The following is a 19137-nucleotide window of genomic DNA, read 5'->3' on the forward strand; positions in this document are numbered from 1 at the left end:
TTTTGCTTATTTATTTAGTAAATTTACATAGCTGTCCCTCTCACAGAAAGTGATTCTGGGTAGTTTACAAGCAGGATAAAGGGCCTTTCTGACCACATCTGATATCTGGTCTTCAAGCAGGAGTTGCAATCCGGAAGGACCCCCAGATTGCATACCAGTCTTGAAAGGAGAATGCTGTGCATCCAAGCTCAAAGATGCAGTGTCCCCAGATGTGGTTGGCCAAACATGCACAGCTACTCAACCTTGCTAGGATTGAGTTAGAGACAGTTCCTCCCATCCAAACAGAACAGCTTTCAGGTACTATGACAGAACCTTGACAGTTTCACTTGGGTGGTCTGCAGTTGGAAGATATAATTATTATCAGCCTCTTGATGATACCGAACCCCAAACTAGTAGATGACCTCACCCAGCAGTTTCAGATAGATGTTGAAAAGGAATGGAAAAGAGTAGAATCCTGAGGCATCCCTCCCCTCATACTCAAACACACACTGTACCACTGCAATTCCTCATTGAATGTTATTTCCAATAGTGGAGAATATACTGTATATCAACAAGATCGAACTGTTAGGTTCTGCTGTTTCCTGAGCTTTGTTATTCTCTTTGTGATGTCAAAATCCACTGTCATGGGCACTGATGGTATTATCTAGCCTGGTAATGAAAATATTTGCCAGAAAACAACCAAATGATGTGTTCTTTATTAAACTAGACTAGAGGGTTATCATCTTTAGGAGGTGGAATGGAGTCTGAGTTCATCTCCAGTGTAACATAAAAAGGCTTTTTTTCTAAATTTACTGAGAAGTGGAGAGGAGAGATTTGGAAATTCAGCTGGAAATCTGCCAGAAAATTGTTTGTCAGAGGGCAATCATCAGTGACTGACATAGCAAGTTCTGTCAAAGGGCGGTAAGGCAGCAGACTGGTGCTTTTGCTTTTCCCAGTAATTTTGACAAAACATAAATGCAATTTATTTTATATGACAGGTGTCTGCTCAGCATTTTGATGTCCCTCACAAGGATTGGAGCTGGATAGATTGAGAGAGCAGATAACTACTTTGCTGAAGATATCAATTTTTTTTGCATTAGGATGTCTCTTACAATATTAAAAACAAGGCATAGAGTTTCATTTCAGAAATGAAAAGCTGAAGCTAAATTTGAGAAAAGTTGGCCTTTTGGCCTTACCTTTAATAATTCTGGAGCTCTATTTTGCTTCTCTCCAAAGAAATGTAATATAGAACAATATTTTCATTCCCAGCCTTTAGCTGACTCCAGTGTTTGCAAAAGATGTCCATCCAAATGCTAAAAGCACTCAAGGGAGCCAAGATTTTGAACTCCTCATGACCCATTATAATACTGTGGGGAAAATTTATTTGAAATTATTCCTCATGAAAGCATAACAATCGCTTCCCTAATGCATTTTTAATTTATTTCCAATCTGACCAACAAAACTGAAATGTGAATATGATTTGATAAATAGGGCATGTGAACTGGGCTGGTGCAATGGAAAGCAATGTGGCATAGACCAATACGAGTATACCTAACTAGCAAATAGATTGACTACTAAGAAGAGGCAGTGGTAGATTAGTGTGTTAGATTCAGATTATGCCGGTTGAGTAGAAATGTTATGGTTGGAACAAAATCTTCCTAATTTTCTATTATATTTCCCACCCCATCCAAAAACTCACTTTCCTTCAGTCAAAAATGATTCTTTAGAAGAAACATGTTGGTAGTGGGAAAAACTGCATGATAAAAAAATTACAAGATTGATACAGAAAAAGGTTGACTGATGTCTTATAATAATACACCCTTCATTCAAAGAAGCATTCTTCACCTACTGTAACCATGGAACCAGTCTGTTTTAGACAGTTGAACAAAATATATTTTTATATATCTTCCAAAACATGAGGTGAAAAAAATCCATATGAACAGGACAAGTAATTTACAGGGTTACCTTTGTATAGCCTAGTCTTAACATATGAGTCTAATGCTTTATACCAGTGATGGCTAATCTTTTTGCCATTGGGTGCCAGGAGTGGGGGTGGGGGGGTCATGTGCGCATGTGCCCACACCTGTAATTCTATATGCCACACCCCGCGCATGCATGTGTGACTCCCCTACCCCCGCTCCTGGCATGCGATGGCCCAGTAGGCCCATTTTTCTTTCTCACCTGGCTCCAGGGCCTCTCTAGGAGTCTGGGGAGGGCGAAAACGGCCTTCCCCACCCCCCTGGAGGTCCACCGGAGGCCGAAAACACCCTGTTTGACAACTTCCGGTCCCGCCGGAACTGTGCTCGCATTCCCACTGATATGGCTACATGTGCCACCTATGGCACACGTGCCCTAGGTTCGCCATCATGGCTTTATACTGATCTAGGCACTGACAGACAGTTACCATTACAATCATGAAGTAAAAATTATTAACATGTGAAAAATCTGAGCATCCATCAGACTAGGAGAGTGACATACAAATGATATATTGTAAATATCACAAAATAGAATAAACTCATCTACTTATTTAGTATCCATGACTATCACTAAGTGTTGTATCTAATGTTTTATGATAAATGTATTTTTACAATGACTATGATAAAGTTCTATCACTATTGTTGTATGTGCACTGAGAGTTTATGCATCAGAAATTCATTGTGTGTCTAATCACACTTGGCCAATAAAGAATTCTGTGCTGTGCTGTGGTGTGCTGTGCTGTGCTGTCCTAACCTATCCTATCCTATCCTATCCTATCCTGTCCTGTCCTGTCCTGTCCTGTCCTGTCCTGTCCTGTCCTGTCCTGTCCTGTCCTGTCTTGTCCTAGTCTATTTTTACCAAATAATCCTTCCCTAATCTTATGTCTGCTTTCTTCCTAAACCACTCTCATTATTAATGCTTTTTATAAAGTATATAATTTTACTTGAAAGATATTTATGATAATGGTCAGGAAGTAGTGGAAAATTTCAATTGATTTGTTCACTGTCAGTTTCAGTTTTACAAAGATGAATTTACCAATAGTAAAGAGGAATGGTGGATGCCATCAAATGTGTGCTCTAAAGAGGAACTTGTAACACACAACCATATGCACTGTTTTCAGATTTTGGCAAAACAGCTTTTAGTAATGTTGAAAGTACAAGAATTTTACATATAAGAGAACTGTGGAACAGTCCAACATTCTCTGCAAAATCCAAGAAGGAAACAACAGGGAATGGGATAAGGAAGGTGAAGCTACTGGTTTCTTATAGGCTAAAGCAGCCTTAAGACTGCTGCTTTATTCTCTTACTGACAGCTCTTAAATAATCCTTATCACTGTAGATACTTTGCAAGTTCCCCCTCTCATCTGAATCACTTGGGCTGCTCCGACTGCTCCAGTCAAGAGATTATTTCCCTATGAAATAATCTCTGCTTTCCACTTCTATGAGTAGAATTGTATTGAAGGCTCTAAATGGGAGTTGGGGAATGGTTTTCTTTTTGAGTTGACTATCCTGTTAGGATGCCTTCAATTCAATTCATCTCCATATTTTCATGTTATTATTCAATGGCAACTGAATTAGTAAGCCATTCTTTGTGGCAGCATTTTCTTGCATCTTATTATTACATATATGTATTTTCCAGGAAAAACACTAACAGAGCAAAACATTTTTAAAAACTCATGAAAGAGAATAACCTTATGAACAAGTTATTACCAAACTTAAAATATATTGCTTTATAGTGTATCTTCAGGGCAAATGTTTTCTGTAATGTAGCCAAGCATATATTCAAATGATTGAAGTGACAATCACCAATCAAGTGACCTATTTTAAGATTCATTTATTTAAATATATGTCTAGAACAATGGAAAGACAACATTTTAAAGTAAAATAATATATTATCCTTTCCCGTTCTGGGTTCAGTTTGTCAATATATTATGCATCTGGTTCCTACAGCCACTGTATTTTTTACATGGAATCAATGCTTATTACATAGGCATAAGTGAAAACCAGACAAATGTAAAACCTTAATCTGAATTGTGCTATTGTGTGTTATGACACATTTCTGATATTTGTTCTGTAGACATTTGTTCTCCCTAGTGAATTCTCATACATGCTTAAAGCAAGCTTTCTTTCTGTCTTTAATTTCAGTCCCAAATCAACAAAAACCAAGTTGTAATTTGTCTAAAAGAGATAGAGTTGTCTATTTTTTATGAATATTATCATACTGTTATAGAATATTTGCTGAAATGGCCTTCAGATTCTTTCCAGTCCTGTACTGCTAAATCCGGCTTCATTACTTATATTTGATCAGTTTGTATTTTATGACTAACACAACAATTTTTGTCATGTATATCTGATTGCAATACTGTTTTTTTCCCCTTTAGTTTCATCTGATGAAATAGATTTGGAACATCTAGTACAAATGAATATACTTAGAGTACAATCCCCAGTACTAGCATATCCAGAAACCAATCTCAACAGAACTAATGGATATCATAAAGAATGGAGTCTTTTTTTGTGATAATTTCAAGAGAGTGCAAATTGCCCCAAAGATTAAAAGGTTGTTAGATCTGTCTGTGCTCATCTATGTATGGTGCAAGGTAGTGATGGCCAAGAGAGGATAAAATAAAATCTCGTTGAGATTTAAAATCTCTCTCTATAAAGTACTATTTAGAGTCTTCGCTCTATGTGAAATTCTCTATATACTCATGCATAGGCCATATCTGCTAGGATAATCAAGTCCTAGTAATATTTATTTTTCTCCTTGTCCTTGCGATGTTTTCCTTACCTCATCCTCAGCCAATGAGTTTGACCAGTTTAAGCTCCTAGCTCTACCAGTAGGGTTTTTCTTTGTAGTAGAAAGAAGTTAGGTCACTGGAACAGACTGAGAGTGTATTGTCCATATACCCAGAATTTATAAATTGAAACTGATTCCATCTTTAGATAGTGATTAGGACTCTATAATTGAGATTGCTGAGAATAAGTTATATGGTGCATCCCATTCCAGGTCTCAGAGCTTATAAGGAGACATGTATAAGAATCAAATCAAATCAAATCAAATAAATTGAAAACCATATAAAGATAACACCAACAATACATTGTCTGCAAATAGTGCAAACCATGGAAACTAGTCTTTATCCAAACATCAATTATTTCTCACTGTCTGAAACATTACTGGAATGGATACATGTTCACTATTTTTAGAGCATTGGACAAAGTTTGGTTGGTGTTAAGATCCAGTTTTATTTCTCTTTTTAATTTTGGAAAAAAAATGTAAAGCTACAGTTCTCAGCCTGCTTTACTATTGGCTGTGTTATCTGGGTTTGCTGAAAGTTGTTATTCTCTAGTGTACCTTTGCTAGCTAATTCCCACTAACTCCTTACTGTGCATATAGTATTTGTCTACATTGGGCATTCATTGAAATTTTAAACAGACCTTTATTTAAAATTTGTTTTGTGGTGTTTTGTGTGTGTGTGTGTGTGTGTGTATGTGTATAATAGTACTGCTGATAATTATTTGTAGCTCAGGGTTGAACTTCAGGAAACTTGGTGCTCTCTGAGTATTATTCCTTGATTATACTAGATATGCAGAGTATATTTATATTTACAAGTGTCTTGTAATTTTTTTCTTTGCATCAAACAAACAGCTAGGTATGGAAAAATTTCAGTTCTCAGCTAGTTGATAATCCCGCTGCCTGGAGGCCGTGCGGATCGGGATGGGGAGGAACAGGCTCAGACTCAACCCCTCCAAGACTGAGTGGCTGTGGCTCCCGATGGCCCGATATAGCCAGCTGACACCATCACTGGCTATTGGAGATGAGATCTTACCCCCTTCAGAAAGGGCTCGCAACTTGGGCATCCTCCTGGACTCACGGCTGTCCTTGGAGGATCATATGACGCCGTGGCCAGGGGGGCCTTTTATCAGGTTCGCCTGATCTCCCAGTTGCATCCCTTTCTAGATTGGGACGCCCTGCGCACAGTCACTCACGCCCTCGTCACTTCCCAGCTGGACTATTGTAATGCTTTCTATGGGGCTCCCCTTGAGGAGCACCCAGAGGCTCCAGCTGGTCCAGAATGCAGCCGCACGAGTAATAATGGGGGCGACTTATCGCTCCCATGTAACATCCATCTTGGGCGAGCTGCACTGGCTCCCGGTGGTCTTCCGGGTACACTTCAAGGTGTTGGTTACCACCTTTAAAGCGTTCCATGGCTTAGGACCTGGTTATCTACAGGACCGCATTCTGCCACCGATTGCCTCCCACCGACCAATACGCTCCCACAGAGAGGGCCTCCTCAGGGTGCTGTCAGCCAAACAGTTAGGCTGGCGACCCCCAGGAGGAGAGCCTTCTCTGTGGGGGCTCCGGCCCTATGGAATGAACTGCCCCGGACATATGAAGGATCCCCGACTTCCGTGCCTTCCGTCATGCTCTGAAGACCCTATTATTCCAGCAAGCTGGACTGACAGGATAAAGTTTTTTTAAATTGGGTTTTGATAGGGGTTTTAAAATGATCTTAGTTGGATGTTTTAAGTTTGGCCGAATGATTGAATTATTTTAATAAGCTTTTAATTTTTGTTGTACATTGTTTTTACCATGGCTGTTCACCGCCCTGAGTCCCTTGGGAGAAGGTCGGTATACAAATATAATAAACTAAACTAAACTAAACTAAACTAAAGAAGAAACCTAGATTTAAATCTCATAGTATTTAAATACATAGTATTGGGCTGAATTTTTATTATTGATAAGGTGACAGTTCCATTGTTTCAACTGCATAATAGTTTGTTTCTTTGAAGAAATCATACTCATACAACCCCAAATATAAATATACAGATACTTGTCTTCCTTGTGTATAAGTAGCTTCTTGGGTGCCAGGGGAAAGTCATCATTTAGCTTTTACTATTCAAAATCAAGCACTTCTATGGGAAACATTGAGTAGTACTGCGTATAGTATAAAAAATTCACCCTGGGCCATTGGAGAATTCCAGCTACTCAGATTAGGAAGGACAAAAAATAAACCAATTGCTTATGTTCCAGATTAATTTAATAATCTTCTAAGATACTTAGAAGAATCTTACTTCTTCTAAGTAATAGGCTGCTTACTTTTGGACTTTTTTTTTTTGTAGTAGAAGTTGTCATTCTGCAAAAGGACTTTAGACAAATGAGTTAATTTTTTGTCTCCAAATAGGTTTATAGATTTTTTTTCTTCCTGGGATTTGTTAGAATCTATCCCCCCCACTCCTTTTTTTCTTTTTTTCATTTGTCTTTCATGCTCTCATTACAGGTATGCTTTGTGAATCTGGATGCAGGCAAAGCTGATTACAACAGTGAATTCATGAAACAGGCAAGTGTTCTTCTAAGTACACATGCAGTAGGATTCATGTAGGAATAGATCCAACAGTATCCCCATGCAGCCTTGCAGCTCATGGTGTGACTTCAGTCAATCACTCTTCTGCACACAACTTATCTCACAGGATGTTTGTGGTGGAGAGAACAGTTAAGAAACCTCCTTAGGTATGTTGCTTTGAGCTTCTTAGATGAAAAATTGAACATGAATCCAATTAATTGTGAAATTCAATGCTCAAACACTATGACTGCTTGCTTCTCACATCTGGATTGTAGAAATTTCTGGATGGGTGAAATTGTGTGATCTCATAAAATCGCCATTTTAAAATTCATCTCCATTTACTATCAATGAGAAGTTCATTCTCAGTTCATTTCTGAGGATGTCAGCACTCACACTTATTTTATATTTAATAGCAAGGCTATCTTAACAAATACGATACAGTCTGCCTCAAGATCATGATTCTTGTATTTCAGAGATTGGTCAATATCTCCCCAAATCTTCCAAAGTTTATTGCCTCAATGAATGTACAGCCACCAAAAGACAATGAAATTATTTTCCTGAGTGGATTAACTTCAGAAAATCTTCAGGCTGATTTTGAAGTGTCCGAGGTATGAACTTGTATGAATTAATCTTTAGAAATGCATTCATGCCCTATATATATATATTAAAACCACTGCCTTGGGATTTAAATTACATGTAATTCCCTTGAATGGAACACAGAAAATCAATTTGTATATGCCTGCAAATACAATATTGTATATGCCTGCACTACATTTTTCACAAGTCATTCACAAAAAGCCCAGAAACTTGTGAATGAGATTTCACAGAACCAGGGCTGCAGAACATCTTAGTTTACGTAGGTAAAACCTGGCTAGAAAGAATATGCACATAAAAGCCTATGAAAAAAAAAAGAAACATTGTACCTTTACAGGGAGGATACTTGAGAAGAGGGTGTGGCTCACTGATGACGCCTTACAAGGCAGAAATAGCTATCTGAGTCTCCCAATGAGCAGCACAGAGTTGCTGTTTGTCAGCAAGATACAAAAAACCCAGAAACTTGTGAATGAGATTTCACAGAACCAGGGCTGCAGAACATCTTAGCTTACGTAGGTAAAACCTGGCTAGAAAGAATATGCATATATATATATATATTGAGGTTTTCGCGGGGGTTTGTATGTAGGTCTTTGGTTATTCGGGTTTTCTCCCGCGTAAAATTGGAGGTGTCTTGGCAACATTTCGACGAAGTCTCATTTGTCATCTTCAGGCTGGTGTTTTCGGCTTCATGCTTCTAGGAGCAATGTGTGTGATCGCAGCTGTTTCTTCCTTTTAACTGCCAGTGGGTGTGTGAACTGATTGGGTGGGAGCTTGGCTGTGTTCTGATTGGGTGGAGGTGTGTTCTGATTGGTTGTGGGGTTGGCTGTGCTCTGATTGGATGGGGGGTTGGCTGTGCTCTGATTGGATGGGTGTGTGTTCTGTTTAGGTGGGGGCTTGGTTGTGCTCGGGTTAGTCTGAGTAGCAGGGGGATTTGAGCTGGTGAGCTGTATTGCTGTTGTTTGGCTTCGTGTTCGTGGCCGTGCCACCTCTTCATGGTGGGTGTCTGTCTACTTCATGTATGGATTGGAGGGGTTTAAAGTGGCTAATGATGCAGCTGTAGTCTGGCTTCTGGTCCGTGGTCATGCCTCATTATCAGTATGGGTTTGAGTCTGCTTTCTGCGTGGATGTGTGGTGGTTACATTAACAACAGAATAATCAGAGAAGCCATCGAGATAGAAAAACGTCCACACAGCATGAATAAACGAGATGATACCTCCCGCCTACCAGCCATTTGGAAACCCGCCCTTATTGACAAACGAGTCCCTAACACAAAGAATAACACCAGACCCACACTCACGAGACCCACACAGGATGTAACCACCACATATCCACGCAGAAAGCAGACTCATACCCACACTGATGATGAGGAATGACCACGGACCAGAAGCCAGACCACAGCTGCATCATTAGCCACTTTAAACCCCTCCAATCCATACATGAAGCAGACTGACACCCACCATGAATAGGTGGCATGGCCACGAACACGAAGCCAAACAACAGCAACACAGCTCACCAGCTCAAATCCCCCTGCTACTCAGACTAACACGAACACAACCAAGCCCCCACCTAAACAGAACACACACCCATCTAATCAGAGCACAGCCAACCCCCCATCCAATCAGAGCACAGATATATATATATATATATATATATATATATATATATATATATATATATATATATATAAAATCTGTGAGTGCAAGTTTTTTTTCATGAAATAAAACATTAAATTCAACCTAATTATAAGTATAAGGACAAATACCAGGTACCACCACTCACCTACAGAAAATAAATAGCCAATTTGTAGCCATGTTGCCATGCACTGTTTGCATTTCTTTAAGTGTTCAAACTAATCCACAGTAGGCATTTTCAGAATATTTATAATCACAGGCATTCATCCATTGGCATCCATGTATGTACTATCAAAAGAGAAGGATTTAATTGGATGAGAACTAAATGGCTTTGTTATTATTCTGGAACTGTATCAGGGCTAATTATACTTAGAATCAGGCTCCTATTCTGGGCAGATGTATTTGAGCTGTCATCTTTCAAATTACATAATGTCTTTTGACCTTGAAACAAAAAATGAATCTGGGAGTACAGTAAAGAACAGAATCTGACATCAAGTTTAACAAAGTCATGCAAGCATATATAACCTGAACATACTAGCTATTTATGTGATGCATATGTTCAGTGGAGCATACTCCTGAGTTTAGGATTATAGCTCTTCAAGTAGAATGTTCATCATCATATAAATTTTATGAATGTGATCTTTTTACCCAAGAAATAGATACGGAGGATCCCGGATCTGCGCACTTTCCGCTGTGCTCTTAAGACCCTCCTATTCCAGCAAGCCGGCCTGCTGGCCTCTTTTAAATCGAAATTTTAATCTGTTTTAAATTATTGGGATTTTTAATTGTCTCGGGCTAAATTATTTAATCTGGTTTTAATTATGTTTCTAACTTTTGTATCTATGTATTTTATTTTGTGCCTGTTCACCGCCCTGAGTCCTTTGGGAGTAGGGCGGTATATAAATTTAATAAAAATAAAAACAAAACAAAAACAAGAAATACCTTGGGAATGTGAAAAAAATGAATAAAATATTCCTTATTTTTATTTCATATTTCAATAATCTCTCTGTGTTGTTTCCTTCTTCCTCCTCCTCCCCTAGTGTTCTTGGCTGGCAGATATATGTCTTCTTCAGTGTGCAAGAGGAAACCAAAGGAAGAACACAAGCTGCATCATCTTTGAAATAAACAAGTTTCTGATTGGCCTGGAGTTCGTGCAGGAAAAGCAGCTGCACATAGAGGCTACCAGCTTGAAGCTAGAAGATGATACTAACTGCTCGGTCTCTTCAATAGAAGAAGATTTTCTCACAGCATCAGAACACTTTGAAGATGAGGATGATGAATATAAACAGGGTAAAATCTGGAGGTCTGAGTGTGGATTCATAACCATCTGTGTTACTTAGGAGCAGATGATTGAATGTGCAATCAAGCTGATATCCATTTTTAACATAGATACACCGTTTCAGGATTATCTATCCCTCCTACTCTTTTAGAGCTTTCAACAGTGCAGCTATTAATTTTGTATTTGAGTGTCCTCCTTGCTCCTGATCAATCTCTTCTTGCTATCACCTTTCTCAAAATTAGAGTAAAGAGAGATAAAATTAGAGTCTTCACATAAAGCCCAGAGTATGACAATTTGAATCTGGTAATTTGTGCCTTGAGTGAGAATTCTGGGTTGATTTGTTCTATGATTCATTTCTCTGTTTTCTTGACTATCATCTCAAGAATCTTCTCTAACACCAAAGTTCAAAAGTGTCAATACTCTTTCTATCCTGTTTTTTTTAAAGTCCAACTTTTACTTCAGAGAGCAATTCTGAACTTTCATAGGTACGGACATGTCATGGTATCTGAATATCTTCAGATGGTCTTCACTGCTATCTATTAACTGCTAGTCTGAGCATATTGCCTGACTGCTGGTTTATTTTTACGTAACATGGAAGGAGATTTTTAATAACCTGCAGGTCATTAAATAACATTCAAAATATCATCCATGAGAGAGACATTCTACAGCATGATTTTCTCTCCTTTTCATCAGACTTGTAAATGCCACTAGTCTAACTGCTTTTGCAGGTTAATGTATTGTTTTTCTTTTGCAGGTGAGGAAAATCTGCATCTTGCAGCTGAATTCAAAAAGTACAGAGAAGGAGATTGTGAAGACTTGCATTGCAAAAAGGCCCAAGTGCCCTTTTTCCTGAAAGGTAGCTGCATTAGCCATGATAGCACAGCTTCTACTAGATCTTCAATGTCATCTGAAGAAGAATATAATAGTGAAGCTGAAGACAATGTTTTAGAAACTGTAGATGAAGCCAATAAGCAGCTTAATTGGAAAGTTGGAAAGTATAATACAACTGGGAAATGTAAGCCACTCTCCAGCACTGATGATAAGAAGGACTTTGGCAAAAGTGATAACAACAAATCAGAAAATGTATGTTGCACCATAACAACTAAGGAGGATGTAGTTTTATTGGATGAACTAGCTGCAGGACAAAAAAGTCATTTGGACATGTTAAACTGTAGAGTTGAAAGAATACCTCATCCTCTCATTCAAAATGATCAGGCTCCTACAGGTCAGTTTGCTACAAATTTGGCAGAGTCTGTCCTGCAAGATGCATTCATTAGATTGTCTCAGTCAACTTTTACCAAAGAAACTGCTCTTGACATCTCTGTCAGTAACCCCTTAACTTCAACAGCACGTGGAACACAGAATGAAATGGTTTGCCAGTCATGGAATGCACTTCCAAAAATCGTTATTGTTCAGAGTCCAGATGGTTCTGATAAGTCTGAGTGGCCTGGGTCTAACTTTCCAAGCTTACATCCTTGGTCTGAAGTTGAACATTCTTCTGGTGCAGATTTTTTCCAAGACAATAGTCCCAGTAAAAGTACTCAGAGTCCTTTGGAGGTAGCTTTGGCTTCTGCAGCTACTGTCATTGGTACCATTTCAAGTCCACATGCTGCAGAAAAGCTCAGAGAACAGGAATCCCTGAACTCTGCAATGACTGTTGGTAATTGTGAAGTGGAGGAAAAAACTTCCCAAAGTACCAACAGTAATTGTAACTCTGTGAATTATTCATTTCTACCTGACCTTTCAAACATGGCTCAGATGGCAAATGTAGTTGCTGTTCATGGACTTGGTGAAAAAAAAGATATATATCCTGTAACTTCAAGTGGACTCTTATCTGCAGCTGAGACATCAGCAGCTGTTACGCTCCATTGTAGCATAGCCATTGGAAGCACTATGGAGAATCTGAACAATAGCATTGCACAAGTCTTGTTCAAAGAGGCATCTCTAGTATTAACCAGACCTCATGCATACAGAACTATGGGAGAATTTATGGAGTCTGTAAATGGAAAAATAGTTCAGGCTGCGACAAAGCCCTCTACCGCTCTCCTGGATGAAATCATTGTTGATGAACTTGCTCAGAATTTGTCCAATATTATTCTCAGGCATTCTGTGGAGGAAGTTAGAAAGAAACAACACTCAGAAAAGAACATAGATGCATGTTTAGAAAGCACACAAGATGTTTTTACTGCAACTGCAAATCAGCTTCTATTTAATGTATTTTACTTCACTTGCAAGAAAATGAATGACATTACACAGCTTAATGAATGCTCAAATACTTTCATTCCAGATACGTTTAGCAAACAGATAATGGACTGCCAACCAAAAGAGACAAAAAATGATGTATTGTACCAGTCCTCAAACTGCTCCAATAATAAGCTCACCAGTAATTTCCATGACAAGGATGGTCTATTAATGACAAATTTGGTGAACAATGTCAAAGAGGAAATTGTGCCAAATGCCTTGGAATCTCTATCTACAGTCAATGCTCAGAGTTCACTCTCCAGAAAAACATCTTCCAAGAAAAGGTATTTGAAAAGAATTACAAAAGAATGCTGCAGGCCCGTAAATCCAAATAGCAATTACATGAAGGCAGAACTATCTCCGTTTAGTGGCAGAGAAAACCAGACATTAGGCAGTGAAGGCATACATGACCTTCAAGAATTTCTAACGTCCAGTGTCTCCATAATAACAGAAAATCATGAAGAGCCCACATGTGATGCTGCGTGGCACAATGAAAGACAGCTTAGTGTACCTTTCTTGGGTAATCAAGGTATTCTGCCTACCCGACCTCTGGTATATTTGATGCATCCAGCAGATAAATACTGCATAACAGATTTTGCAGAAGAATTGGCAGAAACAGTGGTTTCCATGGCAACAGAAATTGCTGCCATTTGCCTTGATAATTCAAATGGCAAGCAGCCTTGGTTCTGTGCATGGCAAAGAGGAAGTGATTATTTGATGCCCCAGGCTCTGCCATGTCGACCTATGAAAAGGAAAAAGGAAACCCAAACCAGTGGATCAACTGTGAGAAAACATCGGCCACCTAGACTCAGTGAGATCAAAAGGAAAACCGATGAACATCCTGAATTAAAAGAATGGCTTATGAATAGGGTAGTGGATGACTCAATTAACCTTGATGACACCCTTGATTTGAGCAATAACTTTGCAAATGAAGCCGCTGCTAAAATTATGAATTTAGCTGAGTTTTCTGTGGCTGATAATGTATGGCAGAATCCAAGCCATCCTCAAAATAGGCTCCATTGTGACCGATGGAATAGAGTCAATGCATCCAGCTGTGAAAGCATTCCTGAGGAGGACTTGGATTCTAAAGGGTCTATAAATACTTTGGCTCTCATAAATACTTTAGGACAGTCAATAAGCAGGACTAGTTCAGTCTCCAAGCAATCTAGTTGTGAAAGCATTACAGATGAGTTTTCAAGGTTTATGGTCAACCAGATGGAAACTGAAGGCCGAGAGTTTGATTTATTACTTGACTACTATGCTGGGAAAAATGCCAATAATATTATAACATCTGCACTGCAGCAAGTCACCAAAAAGAATGGCCACCTCAATGTAAAGCCAAGTTGCCCATCCAAACAGTCAAGCACCGAAAGCATAACTGAAGAGTTTTATAGGTACATGTTAAGGGAAATTGAAAAAGAACATAAAGAAAAAGTATATTCTGCTAAGAATGCAAAGGAATGGAGCAGCAGCTTATTACTTCCCTCTCAACGATCATCTTTTTGTTTCAGGCAATCTTCAGTCCCTGACAACAGATCCTCAACATCTAGGCTAACAGTAAATATGCCCATTAAGGCAAATTCATTAGATGGCTTTTCTCGTAGTGGCCACCGAGATTCCTTAACTGTCTATCCAGTCAACACAGCGTCTTCTTCAGGACTCTGTAAATCAGATTCTTACCTGTACCAAAGATGTAGGACTGATCAGGTAACTGACATGCTCATTCATGAGACCTGGGCAAACTCCATTAAAGCTCTGATGTGCAAGAACAAAATAATTCTAGATAGCGGGGAGGTTGCCCAGCCTGAACAGCATCCACCACATGTTCAGCAATATGCACACAGGCTCGCTGCAAATATTGTTGAAAGTGGGAAAACTTTAATTGCCGTCCACCAAGATTCCACAAAGAAAGATCATGCCACAGAAAGCATCCATAGCCCATCAGGGATGCAAAACAACACTAAACCATTTGGAGACAGAAGATACTTAGATGAGAAAGAACAGCAGGCCTCATTCCCTGGATTGTTTTCTATAAAACCCACGAGCTCATCTTCTTGCCTCAGGGAAGTGCCTTTAATCCAGATCGAAACAGATCAAAGACAACACCTTGATAATGCCTCAGAGCCTTTAAATGGAATTAATGTTACCTCTAGCAAAGCAAAAGAAGATCTACTCAAAGGGAAACCCATAGATGCTGATTCAGGACAACAGCTAATTTCCTCAAACAGCCATGGGTAAGTTTCATTCCCCAAAGAAGAATGTAAGGCTCCATGGCAGACAAATTAGTAGTGCACTAACAGGAAAGCAAGAGGTAAAGAAGCAGCCTTGCCATTTTTTTCAACCTTGACTAAGCCCATAGTTTGTTTGGGCCATACTCCAAGATAGCAGGTAGAGTAGTGAGTGAGTGGGTTAAAAACATATAGGCAATTGAAAATGTAGCATTTTTACATAATTCAATATTTTAATAAATTTAATAAATGAATTTTCTTCTGTGCATGCCTCAAGATGGCGGTGGCCGAATGAGCTCTGTTTACGGGGATGGAGTAGTTGCTGACATCGGGGTCTTCGGGAGCCGTACTGACCACCTCCGGCTCCAGCCCCAGTGAGGGGAATGTCCACCCTGCCTGCTGAGGGCTTCCTCGCCCTCTGGAATGCCAGGGCAGGGCTGGACTCGTTGTTTGGCAGCGCCGCGGGAGATGGGGCGATGGCCTTGCTACGACAGCTGTTTCCGGCTGTTCAGCGCCGGAGGAAGTGGAGGCTGAAGCGTTCAGCAGTGGTCGGCGGTTGTGCGGCAGCGGCTTGGAAGTGGCCCCTCGCCCCCCTGGGACCTCTGGGACGCTCTTTTTGGATGTTTTCGGGAGGCCCCGGGGTGCTTGGACAGCCTAGGGTGCCTAGTTGCAGGCTGGCGACCATGACGGCGGCGGCAGCTGTGGAGGCAATGGAGGCCACAGACCGGCCGGCCAGGGAAACAGCTTGCAGTAGGTGGATGGGGGAGATACGGATAGCTCTTGCCCTCAGGACTACCATCTGGCCTTTATTGACTGAGACCCCTACTGTGATTAGGGGTTGTGAGATCAGAGCTGTGACTGGGGGTTTGTGGAGATTTGGGGGCAGGAGAGGTGGGAGGCTGACCATGGTTTGGTTTATTGGTCGCCTTGGGTGGCCCCTCCTCCCCCCCTTCCCCCAGGTATGGGTGGGTGTTGGCCTTTGATGGCCATCCACCCTTGGATTGGGTTTTGCTGTTTCGTTACTCCTACTCTTGCCTCAGGGAAGATCTTGTGCCCGTGGTACTATTACCATCGTTATTAACATCTTTACAAACTGCTGGCCTTTTATCCGACCCCTAACTGGAAGAGAACTGGACAAAATGGTACGCAGGTGCTAAGGGGGCAATTGTCATCCACCGAATGAAAGGATGGGCTTTTCTGACTCTATTGTTGGTGTTATCTGGCCCAGTCACTGTGAGAGGGTGACTGGGATAATTAGCCTCCGAATGTGGTGGGACAACACTGGCCCCTTCCATTGCCATGAGAGGGCAGTGAAGCCCAGCTCCTGGTACGAAGAGCTACTCTTGACCCAGTACTATTGGACTATCTGGTGAAGCCCTGACCAGTTTACTCTCCACCTATGTTTTTTGTGATGTTTAGGCTGCTGACCTTCTTGCGTTGCGAGACTTCCCCCTCTTGCAGGTTTGGCCCTCCTCACTATCGAGGGCCTACCTTGATGATGGATTTTGGAATCCCGAGAGGTGGCATGTTGTGAAGAGGGGGTTGTTTTTAGATAAGATTTTAAAGGGTTCTGGGAGGGGGGTGGTTTGTGTGGGTCTGGGGGAGAACCCGCGGGGGAGGAGGCCTGGTCCGGCTGAAGAGCGCGATACGGGAGGTGCGGGACTCAGGGTCAAGGAGGGGGTTAGAGCTTGTGCTATTGATGGACATTATATCAGTACTGTGGGTGGGAGGGGCAGATATAGTGGGAGCAGGGGGGCATATCATGTTATGGGAGTGTGCGCTCGCTGTCTTCGAGCGGTAGCGCGCTCCGGCCCCCAATGCTCCTCTTGTTCCCCAGGTTGCACAGACCCTCAGACCCTGGGCCTTTGGCTGATGCAAGCAATGCCAGGTCCATGGTAAATAAAGCCCACCTCATTTGTGATCTAGTTCAGGAGGGGGGAGCAGACCTGGCAGGTATTATGGAGACCTGGTTGGGCCAGGAGGCAGGGTCCCCCTCGTTGAAATGTGCCCACCCAGTTTTCGCGCATTTCATCAGCCGAGGTCACAGGGGAGGGGCGGGGGATGGTTGTTCCTCAGATGGCCAGATGTGAGTCCCTCCTTGTGAAATGGGGTCATGGGGTTCAAATGGGCTTGCTGGTTATGTACCTGGCTCCCTGCCACGTGGCGGCAGCCCTGCCCGAGCTGCTCAATCTTATAGCCGCGGTTGATATCCCCAGGCTTATGGTCATGGGGGATTTTAACCTGCCATCCGTCGGTGAGGTGTCTGAGATGGCTCGGGAGTTCATGGCTTCCATGACAGCCATGGACCTGACCCATTTAGTTCATGGCCCTACTCACACGGGCGGAAACATGCTGGACCTGGTTTTTGTCTCTGGTCAGTGGTTGAGTGATCTTGAGATAGGGGATATAGTGATCGAGCCCTTGTCATGGTCAGATCACTCCCTCCTTCGCTTTGACCTTCGAACCACCACACCCCGCCACAGGGAGGTGGAACCGATGAGGTGGTTCCGCCCCAGGCACCTGATGGACCCAGATAGCTTCCAGATGGAGCTTGGGCCATTTCCTGAGGCTCTGGCTCACGGCTCGACTGAAGACCTAGTGGCGCCTGGGATAGGGCGGCCACTGGAGCTTTGAACCGGGTCATGCCTTTGCGGCCTCTGACCCGGTGCCAGTCTCACCTGGCTCCTTGGTTCACTGAGAAGCTGAGGGAGATGAAGTGCCGGAAAAGACGCCTGGAGAGCAGTTGGGGGGCCAGTCACTCTGAATCTGACCAAACACTGGTAAGGTCTTATATTAAGACCTACCTAGTGGCGATAAAAGCGGCAAAATGTAATTATTTTTCCGCTCTTATTGCATCATCAGATAATCGCCCGGCAGCTCTGTTTAGGGTGGCCCACTCCCTGCTCCACCAGGGAGTGCGGGAGGACCCCTTGGAGGGTAGAGCCGAGGACTTTACACAGTATCGCTCAGATTCGGGAAAACCTGGACTCTGACTGGGTAGATTCAGGGGGGATGATGGAGGCAGGTCTTGAGAATATTACCTGGGAAGAGTTTGATTCTGTGACTCCTGAAGATGTGGACAGGATAAAGGGTAGACTGAGCACGGCCACATATTTATTGGACCCGTGTCCCTCCTGGTTGGTGCTGGCCTCCCAGGAGGTTACGCGAGGCTGGCTCCAGGGGATTATTAATGCTTCCTTGAGTGAGGGTGTCTTCCCCGCCGCCTTGAAGGAGGCGGTAGTGAGGCCTCTCCTCAAGAAGCCTTCCCTGGACCCGGCAGTGTTGGCTAATTATCGTCCAGTCTCCAACCTTCGCTTCGTTGCAAAGGTTGTTGAGAGTGTGGTAGCGCGACAGCTTCCTCAGTACCTGGATGAATTGGCTTATCTAGATCCATTCCAGTCGGGCTTCAGGCCTGGGTACAGCATGGAGACGGCATTGGTCACATTGGTCGATGATCTCTGGAGGGCTCGGGACAGGGGTTGCTCTTCTGTCCTGGTCCTACTAGACCTCTCAGCGGCTTCTGATACCATCGATCATGGTATCATGCTGCATTGGTTGGAAGAGTTAGGGGTGGGGGGCACAGTGTTTCTCTCTGACCGGTCACAGTCTGTGTTGACAGGGGGGCAGAGGTCGACCCCAAGGCCCCTTGTATGTGGGGTGCCACAGGGGTCGGTCCTCTCGCCCCTTCTGTTCAACATTTATGTGAAGCTGCTGGGTGAGATCATCCGTGTTTTCGGGGTGAAGTACCATCAGTATGCTGATGACACTCAGCTGTACATCTCCACCCCAGATCACCCCAATGATGCCCTTGAAGTGATGTCCCAGTGCCTGGAGGCTGTACGGATCTGGATGGGGAGAAACAGATTCAGG

General features: G+C 42.2%; 1 protein-coding gene across 1 annotated transcript in view; it reads left to right on the top strand.

The window, feature by feature from the left end:
* Nucleotides 1-19137, top strand: part of SPHKAP (SPHK1 interactor, AKAP domain containing) — a 53672-nt gene that overhangs the window by 24136 nt on the left and 10399 nt on the right. Inside the window, exons 4-7 of the mRNA XM_070945815.1 lie at nucleotides 7232-7291; nucleotides 7768-7902; nucleotides 10560-10809; nucleotides 11553-15273. Of these exons, the coding sequence (XP_070801916.1) occupies nucleotides 7232-7291; nucleotides 7768-7902; nucleotides 10560-10809; nucleotides 11553-15273 (4166 nt within the window). The remainder of the gene's footprint in view (nucleotides 1-7231; nucleotides 7292-7767; nucleotides 7903-10559; nucleotides 10810-11552; nucleotides 15274-19137) is intronic.

Source organism: Pituophis catenifer, unplaced genomic scaffold, assembly GCF_029215685.1.
Source record: "Pituophis catenifer annectens isolate HBS135680 unplaced genomic scaffold, rPitCat1.0.hap2 SCAF_6, whole genome shotgun sequence".
NCBI lineage: Eukaryota > Metazoa > Chordata > Lepidosauria > Squamata > Colubridae > Pituophis > Pituophis catenifer.